This window comes from Cicer arietinum, chromosome 2 (genome assembly GCF_000331145.2).
Source record: "Cicer arietinum cultivar CDC Frontier isolate Library 1 chromosome 2, Cicar.CDCFrontier_v2.0, whole genome shotgun sequence".
In the NCBI taxonomy this organism is placed as follows: domain Eukaryota; kingdom Viridiplantae; phylum Streptophyta; class Magnoliopsida; order Fabales; family Fabaceae; genus Cicer; species Cicer arietinum.
Window position 1 is genome coordinate 39344483 of NC_021161.2, and position 9255 is coordinate 39353737.

The window sequence follows — 9255 nt, forward strand, 5'->3', positions numbered from 1 at the left end:
AATTAGTTGATTCCATCACATCCAATATGAGAAGAATGGCAAGAATGGCATTCTTGATGATCATCCTAAAACAATCTTTCGATTGACTTTGAAAATTTGAAATACTACGAGGGAGGTAAGTTTCAATCATTTCTTCCCTAGTAGCTAAATTGAAACAAAAGAGACCATGGAAACAGAGTGCACATTGATCCTTCCTTGTTAACAAATTATCGGAACCTCTCAATGCAACCACCCATACAAACAAAACTCTATCTATCCAATGCTTTACTGATATCTACTTTCAATGCAACCACCCATATGAATTATCATATGAATTATCCAAGATCAAATTATATTGAAATGTTTATTTTTACTAAAAAGACGTTCATTTACTTAAATAAATAGAATACATGGATACAAAATAGTACAAATTGAATATCGTTAAAAACAAAAATAATGAATATACTAATAAATTAACTGACCTAAATTAATAATATAAAATAAAAAAATATTTATAAATAAGAGAAAACTTATAAATATAATAAAATTAAAATTTTGAAATACTAATACTCGTAGATCTGTAACATTGACGAAGTCAAAATCATTGATATTTATTATTGTTATTTTGATAAAGCATGAGAAATTTTTTAATTATTATTGTTATTTTGTATTTTTTTTGTAAGAACCAAAAATGTAATTTAAAGTTAAATTATTTTAAGGAATTTGCAATGATACATGGAATGAGGGAAAAACTTCGAGTCAAAAAATAAAAACCCAGCCGGCATAGCAGTGGATCTCAGCAAATGCGTTTTACATGAACATACCGAAATTCACATCAACTGCGTCTACACTAGTCATCGCGCCGCGTTCTCATATGATTCATTTTTTCCTCTAAAAATCTAAATCTAAATTGAACACAACTGGAAGTTCCGTATAATCGGTTCTAGAAGCTTCCACTTGTTCAGTTCACCAAAGATGGCGGAATCAATTTTCAGAACCTTAAGAGATGGCGCTTTAGAAGGAGAACTTGCACCTACTCTCACAATCAAAGACTCTCTCTCTTCACCTTTTGCCTTCCATGTTTTTTCTCACATTCTTCTTCAACTCTCTTCACACATCATCGCTCAAAAATCTCAATCACAGTTCGTTTACTTTCCCTAAATCACCATACTCTTTTCTCCATCATTATTATTATTATCTAACTCTTATACATTATTATTATTATTCTTATGTAGTGGTATTGTGATTGTTGCGCTTTCTCGGAGTCCTTCCTTTTATGCTGCTTTGTTCAAGAATAAGGGAGTGGAACTTGCGTCTTCTAACACACGGTAATTATTTTTAACTTATCGTTTCAATTTATGGTTTTTACTATTTGGTCATTTGAAAAATTAGGGCGTGTGTATTTCATTACAACATTTTCAATTTTTACTTTGTATGTGGTGGATGGAATTCTTACAACTGTGAGATCGGCCATGTTGTATGGGTTGAAGAGTTGGGTGGTAAAAAGCCAACATGACGATAAAATAAGTGTAGTAGAGATGTGAATGCTGTGTTGGGTGTGTGGAAAGACTAGACGAAATAGGATTAGAAATGATAACATTAAAGAGAGAGTTGGGTTGGAGTAGCACCTATATTAGAAAAGATGGTAGAAACTTGGCTTAGGTGATTTGAACATGTGGAGATGAAACCAGATCAATGTTGTTAAATAGTGGATATAGCAGCCTAAAACACTATAACGTAGCAGAATTTAAACAAATATATATTGTTCCGCAATATGCTATTTAGTACAAATTGTTGCAATAGCGGTTATAGCAGCGCTATCGCACTGTTGCGTAGCGGAGTTTGAACAAACCATTATTTTACATAATTCTAGGTTGACAACATTGCTGTAGATTTTATAGTAAGGAGAATATATCAAATGGAGGTAGTGAAATCTCTATAGGTAGAGGAAGACATATAAAAGTTATAAGAAAAACTATTAGGAAAGACCTAGAGGTTAATGAGCTGGAAAGAGATATGTTATATAATACAACGTTATGACATTGTTTGATCCATGTAGCCCGGTCCCTGGCCCTACTTAGTTGAATAAGGTTAAGTTGTTTCTGTTGATGTGGTGGCTGAAATGACAATTGGTTATGGATTTTCCTTTTTAATTGTGGCAGAGAGAATATGAAAGCTATCTTTTTGGAAACACTTAAAAACTTTAAACAATGTTTTGAAAATTTCAAAATTTTTAAAAATATTCAATCTATTTTTGAAATTCATTTTCAAAAGCTTCTATAATGTCTACTCTAATGTGTTATTTTGTAGGGTTCATGTTTTGGATTGTTATACAGATCCTCTTGGTTGGAAGGATAAGACAAGGGAATCTGGAAATTTCATTGACCCTTCTCATGAAATTTCAATTTCTACTAGTTGTTATAAAACAGTCAAGGATATCGATAAGTTGTTTTTGGCGATTACTGAACTGGGCAGAGGTATTGCTTGCTGTTAGGTTGTGAATTGTGATATTTTTCTTTGAAGAAAGTCTCATAGTGGTTTTCATGGTTTGAAAAGAATTGTTTTTTTCTTTTGGATGATTTTTTCAATTCATATACTTGCAGGGTTAGTTGGAGAAAATAAAGCCCGCATCTGTGTTGCCATAGACTCGGTAATAGTAATACCATTGACTTGACATAGCTTTGAATGAAGTTGAATTTACCTGTTGTAGTGAATGTTCTTTATTGCTATGTAATGAATATGGTTATTGGTGACTGTATATGCATTTAGCTGAATATTTTATGGTTATGAAACTTGTAAGAAGGGTATGTTTTTTCTTTTTTCTTTTCCAAGCTATTAAGCTAATGCAGTAACCTTGATACAATAATAATTTTTTAAGATTTTACTTCCCCTTGAGATTTTTATCTTATCTATGATTAGTAGTAGTACAGCCACAAACCTGAATAAGACTATTTCTCATTATAACTTTCGCTTTATGAAAAGGTAGTAGAGACTTAGAGCTCTTTGATGCTGCTTTATCTTTATTCTTTTCAGTTCACTTCTGATAGGTAACCCCACCTAATTAGTTGTTACTTAGTTGAAAATGATTAGGTTGAGTTAGTGATACAGTAAGGATGGGATTTAATGTATATAAATAAGAGGAACAGAGTAGAGGTATGATATCTTGTCATTTCAGAGAGAGTTGGGGCCTTTGGCTAGGGAAGTGTGCAGTTCATTTGTAACTAAGGAATATACCTCTATCTCTTTCTAATAAGAATTCTAATTCCTATCAACTTAGCTTGGGAACCGTAACTACCAAAAGATATACATTTTAAAGTTGGTTTCCATGACCTAATGTTATAAGCTTGGGAAAAACTGGAAAGTATGGATGGAATTTGACAGCTTGCCTCACCTTTGGAATTTTCTAGAATTAAATGAGCCATTAAGCAGTTATAAAGATATCATAATCATGTTACCATTTCATGTTGGAAACTATTTTTACGTATATCTGTATCTATCTATCTATCTAACCTTTTTGTGCCTGCAAGTTTCCAATTTTCCTTTTACCCTAAACTCCCTGAGCAAGAAGTTTTATAATAACTTTCAATATAGTTATTCTAATTAAGATTTAAGACTGTTTGGTTTCTTGGTTTTCTTGTATTATTTGTTTGTGTATATGTAATCCTAATAAATTCTTTTTGGATATTATCAGCTAAGTGAGCTATTGAGACATGCGTCTTTGCAGTCAGTTGCAAGCCTTCTAAGCAATCTGCGTAGCAATGGTAATTGCTCTTGTACCCTTTTGAATAAGGTTTCTTGCATAGTATGTCTAGTTTATTGTTGTTTAATTGAGTAAAAATATTTTAGAGTACCGGAATGTGTGGGATAGTTTATTATTTCAGCAGATATATTAATGGTACGGGTTGACTTGATGTGTCAGCAATATCTTCTCTTAATTCATTGCTGTTTTATGATTGCAGATCAAATTTCAAGTATATTTGGGCTATTGCATTCTGACCTTCATGAGGAGAGGACTGCAGCAGCTCTTGAGTACATGTCCTCCATAGTGGCCAGTGTAGAACCAGCTCACCATTCTTCAGAGAACTCCTTAACGGAGAAAAACTTTACCAAAGGAAAATTTAATGTCAGATTCAAACGCAGAAATGGACGAGTTAGAGCAACGGTGATCTCTTTATTTTTGTTTATGAACATATTTGGAATGGCTAATCTTAAAAATTGGTGCACTTATGTGAAATCTCTTGTATTCAGTGTGAAGAGTTTAAAGTTGAGGCTGGGGAAATCAGCTTCGCGTCTTTTTCAGCAGAAGATGGAACAACCATTTCGGGCCTCTTGCCAAAGGTCAGTCTTTATTTTCCTGTAGATGCAAAATTGGTGTTAACTGTGAAGTCGTGTCTCTTTCACTTAAGAAAAAACCAAAGTCCTAACAACCTAGATTTTCGGCCTGTTTGTTACAACCTTTTTTAATAATGATTTTTATAGTACTTTGTCTTTTTGTTATAACTTTTTTAAAAAAGAATTTTAAAAGTAAAGCTTCTAATGGGTTTAAATAGTTTATGATTAAATATCATTTTAAATATTTCATCTATTTGCTACAACTTTTTTTGGATAATGAAATTTCAAAAAATGATTAAAATGAGAAGCTATTTTGATAGCTCTTCATAAAAATAATTTGAGAGATACCAATTTTTAAAAAATGTTATTTTTATCGTGCTAAAATCTCTAATAACGAATATAAGTTATTGAATGTCAAAATTACTTTTTTCTAATCAGTAACAAATGAGTTAAAAATAACTTCTACTATTGTTAAGTAAGTTATCATAAAAATCATTTTTAGAAATATAAAGTTAAAATCACTTTTTTAAAAATATAAAACAAACGGGCCCATTATTAGAGATTTTAAATAGTTTCCTGATAAATATCAGGATCTATAAAAGAGATCTTATTTTTGTTGAATTCCCATTCTCCTAAAGGCTTGCTGTTTTGGTCAAGGGAACACAGACAAGGTACTTTTTTAAGGAAATGAAAATTTAGATGCTAGGTGTGCGGTGTGCCTATTTGATGTTTTGGTTGAACCTTCCAGAGCTTCTAAAATAAAATGTAGGATTTCAAATTGTGGGCCAAATTGGCCCATTACAGCAGGTGCAATCTGCTATCACAATCTAATGCAGTTGCAGTGAGTGCCTCAACCTAGATGATTGCATAATATAGTTTTTATGATAGAATCAGTGTGTTATATATCTTATTTGCAACGGGTATAACTTGTCTTGGAAGCATCTCATGGGCTGATGCCATGCGTACACATTATAAGTACTTAGTTTGTTCACTTACTCGTATATACGCATGAAGATATTTTTTATAACAGTTTACATATATATACGTACACACAGTCACAAACACTTGTAAGGAAATGTCAGACCAAACAAGAAATGGTGTGATATGAAGTTTGATTTCTTTTCATAGACTGCAAATAAATAGCAGGTAGATTTTTATTTTTTATGTTTTTAACAGGTACAATTCAATCTTCAGCTATCAGAGAAGGAGCAAAATGATAGGGCAAAGGTTGTGCTTCCTTTTGAACACCAAGGTATGATATAGGTTTTTATTTGCTCCATTGATTTCAGTGTTTCAATTATATATGCACTCTTATGCTTAAGCTTTTTGTCTTTCTTTTAGGAAATGGTAGACCAATACAAATTTATGATGGTAGAAGGTCCCTTGAAGAGAACAGCAGTGAGGGGCCACCTCTTTCAAGGGGTAAAAAGGAGGATTCTTCCCTAGGTGAGATTATATATTTTCGTGATTCAGATGATGAGATGCCAGATTCTGATGAGGATCCAGATGATGATTTAGATATATGAATGTGCTTTGGGTAGTGTCTTCTGTATCTCTAGGTGACTTAGATTAGGTTTGTGATCAAACAAAATTATATTTAAAATAAACCTGGCCTATATATTGTTTGGTTGCTAATGCTCAGAAGTGAACTACATATCACATTCCATCATATTGTACAGCCTACATAGAAACTTGATTTGGTTTCTATGATTTTTGGAACGTTTCTGCCTAGTGCTCACTGCTCAGTCTCTACAAACCTGTTTTATTGCGTTTGACAATTTTATCTCAAAAAATAAAATAGATTTGTTTTCAAGAAAAATCAATGCTTCGTGTGAATGGTGGGGAATTTAAATATAATTTAGTGACACTTTCACCAACAATGGGAAAATCTTGTATATTTTTTTCAAGGGTCAGGATTTATGGCAAATAACTTGTATATTTGTAGTTTGCGATTATTTTAGTTCTCATTTTATTTATTCTGATTTTTCATATTCGTATTATATTAATGTTTTTGTAGAGAATTTAAGATAAACAAGCTGACGTCAAAAAAATACTAGATAACAAGCTTTTGAACATTGTATGATGAGTTGCATATATTAAAGAAGAAATTCACATCATACAAGTAAAAATTTGTCTAATAAGAACTTAATCAATAGCAAGCTTTTAACTTTACGGTGTTATGAGTGTTAGTATCAATGCACAACTGACACCATATGTGGCAAATAATGTAAACTTTTAAAAGTTTTACTATGTGCAGTAGATAAAAATATGAGTTCTGTGATTTTTGAAATAGATTGCAAGCAAATGGTAGAGGACATTCTCAATACCAAATCTAATATGTCTGAATATAGCTCTATCTTTGACGCTTGTAGAAGCATATTGTGATTATTGTCAATTCAAAATAACTTCCATATTGTATGCACTAGACCTTTGCTAAATGGTAGAGGAGATTTGATTATGCACAAACAATCAAATGAAGTATAAATTAAAAATGTTGAAACAAACAAACTCATATAAATTAAGACCTTTGCAAAAAACAATAGAATAACCTATAACATTTTAAAAAAAAAAATTGTAAATTAATCATTGAATATTTTTAAAGTAATATACAATTTTGGTATATTTTTTCTTATTAGTGCTCGGCTATGTATTCTATTTCTCTAACACAAAAGAAAATATTTATCTATAAAAATTATTCATGAAAACAAAGACTCACATTCCAAAATATTAAACTTATTGATTGAATGAACGATAAATAAGAGCATAGTTTTATTTAATAACAAAAGTAATCAAAATCAAATAGTCACGTCTTATCATTCTCAACATTATTTTATATTTTTGTGTAAAAAATAGTACTTTGAATTTCTTTATTATAAATTATCTTTAAAAAGAATACAATCAAAATATCTTTTAAAGAGACACATGACATAACTCCTCTAATTAAAAATTAATTATTCAAAGTTTAATTAGAAATGAGACACAAAACATAAGATATAAGAAACAATAATAAATTTAATTAGACAAAACATAAATAGTACATTCAAGTTAAAAAAATAAAAATCATATAAAAATCAATGCTTACAAATATATATCAAATCAATGCTTAGAAAATAAATATTCTATTTTTTTATTGGAAAAACGTTTTCTTAAGTAATTGAATGTTTATAAAAAAAATAAAATATATTTAAACAATCATTCATATTTTTTTAATTATATCTTTTAGAGTTAAAATAACTCATTTTTTATTACAAATATTTCAATTTTTTTAATTTCATTTTTTTCCTTTTTTCACATAACAAATAATTTTATAAACTTAAAAATATACAAATATTAAAAAAAGAATGTTGATCAAGTTAAAATATTATACATCATAAATATCACTTTCAAATTTTATAAAAATTCACATTTTTTTTTTATTTTAAATTAGGTGCGCATTATATTCTAATTTTAATATGATTTGTGCATAACAATTATGTCAGAAAATGAAAAGTGGATTTATTTGCCATGGATTTGTCCCCTCTCCTAACTCACCCACCCCACCCCCCAATTGTTGGCCCAATCCACCCCCAAATTGTCGGTTCTAGGTCCATCCCCCATATAATTTCTTCTCAAAGAGGAATATAATAAAAATAATTTCTATAAAAAAATGTTAGAAAAAGATCTTAATTCAATTGATTAAATATTCATATTGTTTGGTTGAATATTATGTTTTAGATTTAAATTTAAACTCATTAAGCTATATATAAATTTCTTTACAATTTTATTTATAAGAAAAAAAATGTTGCAATATCTTCCCAAGTCTAATATTAGTGACTATTTATCTTTGGCTTAAATGTACTTTTGATTTTTTAAATTTTCTAATTGTGCAATTTTGATCATTCTACTTTTTTTTGAGCGATATTGTTCCTCTAATTTTATCTCCTTTCTAAATTCTAAGTTCCCATCCTAATTTTGATCAAAATTTACTGATCATAAAATACTTAAGTAGATAATATTGGAAACTACTAACTCACTAGCTACATCAAGTTGTCAACATCGATCTGGCATTTCAAGTCGCGGCTCCACTACAATTTCATTGTTTGTCTCAGTTTATGTATAATTATTTACTACCGTCTGAGACGTTTTCTCATATATTCATAATAAAGAGTCACCAAGTAAAATTCAAAGATAAAAACTAACATTTATGAAATCATTAAAACTCATGTAACATATTCATATCATAATATCAACTCTAAAACTAACACATCTCATTTAGCCTCGATGCAATTCTTGTATGCCAATCCACATGATTTCATAATATCTCCCCCTTCACATAGGGTGGTGGATCACCATCCAACATGAACCACATATTTCTATATTTGGGAGGAAGATCGTTGATAAACAATTAATTTGATTGTTGTGGACAAAATAAAAATGCATTTAAGTCTTATCTTTTCCCCCTCTTTAACTAACAAATACAAAAGTCTTATCAATCACCACTTAATTACTTATATATATATACCACTTGTTTAGAGATAACATTATACAAACTTGTAGTTCTTGATAATCCTCATCCTATGTAGTTGATCCAAACTTAAGCATTCCTTGTAAACATGTCTTCTGCTTCAATATTAACCATACTTGTTTTCCTTCTCTTCACTTTCATTTTCACATATCTTGTATTCAAACTTTTCTTACATCCAAAAGAAAAAAGCATAAACAATAAAAAGGCACCAGGTCCAGCAAAACTTCCAATAATCGGAAATCTCAACTTATTAGGCACTCTTCCCCATCGATCTCTTCATTCACTTTCCATCAAATATGGTCCCATCATGTCCTTACAATTGGGCCAAGTCCCAACTATTATCGTTTCATCTTCAAAAGCAGCAGAATTATTCCTCAAAACTCATGATATTGTTTTTGCAAGTCGACCAAAGATTCAAGGAACTGAGCTCATCTCTTACG

The 9255-nt window shown here is 30.2% G+C and overlaps 1 protein-coding gene across 1 annotated transcript; it reads left to right on the forward strand.

Moving 5' to 3' along the window:
- Nucleotides 1–721: 721 nt before the first annotated feature.
- Nucleotides 722–6049, forward strand: LOC101501553 (elongator complex protein 5). The gene is made up of 9 exons (XM_004490540.4): nucleotides 722–1121; nucleotides 1215–1307; nucleotides 2290–2456; nucleotides 2583–2629; nucleotides 3671–3740; nucleotides 3939–4141; nucleotides 4228–4317; nucleotides 5488–5563; nucleotides 5653–6049. Exons 1-9 carry the CDS (start codon nucleotides 955–957, stop codon nucleotides 5835–5837), a joined length of 1098 nt encoding a protein of 365 aa, XP_004490597.1. The 5' UTR covers nucleotides 722–954; the 3' UTR covers nucleotides 5838–6049.
- Nucleotides 6050–9255: the final 3206 nt, after the last annotated feature.

What these genes read in the sequence shown, in the direction of transcription:
- LOC101501553 (XM_004490540.4), top strand. Translation starts at nt 955, where the DNA reads ATGGCGGAATCAATTTTCAGAACCTTAAGAGATGGCGCTTTAGAAGGA. An exon ending in TCTGTGTTGCCATAGACTCG is followed by an intron (nt 2,630 to 3,670) that starts GTAATAGTAATA and finishes GGATATTATCAG; the next exon opens with CTAAGTGAGCTATTGAGACA. An exon ending in AAGCAATCTGCGTAGCAATG is followed by an intron (nt 3,741 to 3,938) that starts GTAATTGCTCTT and finishes TTATGATTGCAG; the next exon opens with ATCAAATTTCAAGTATATTT.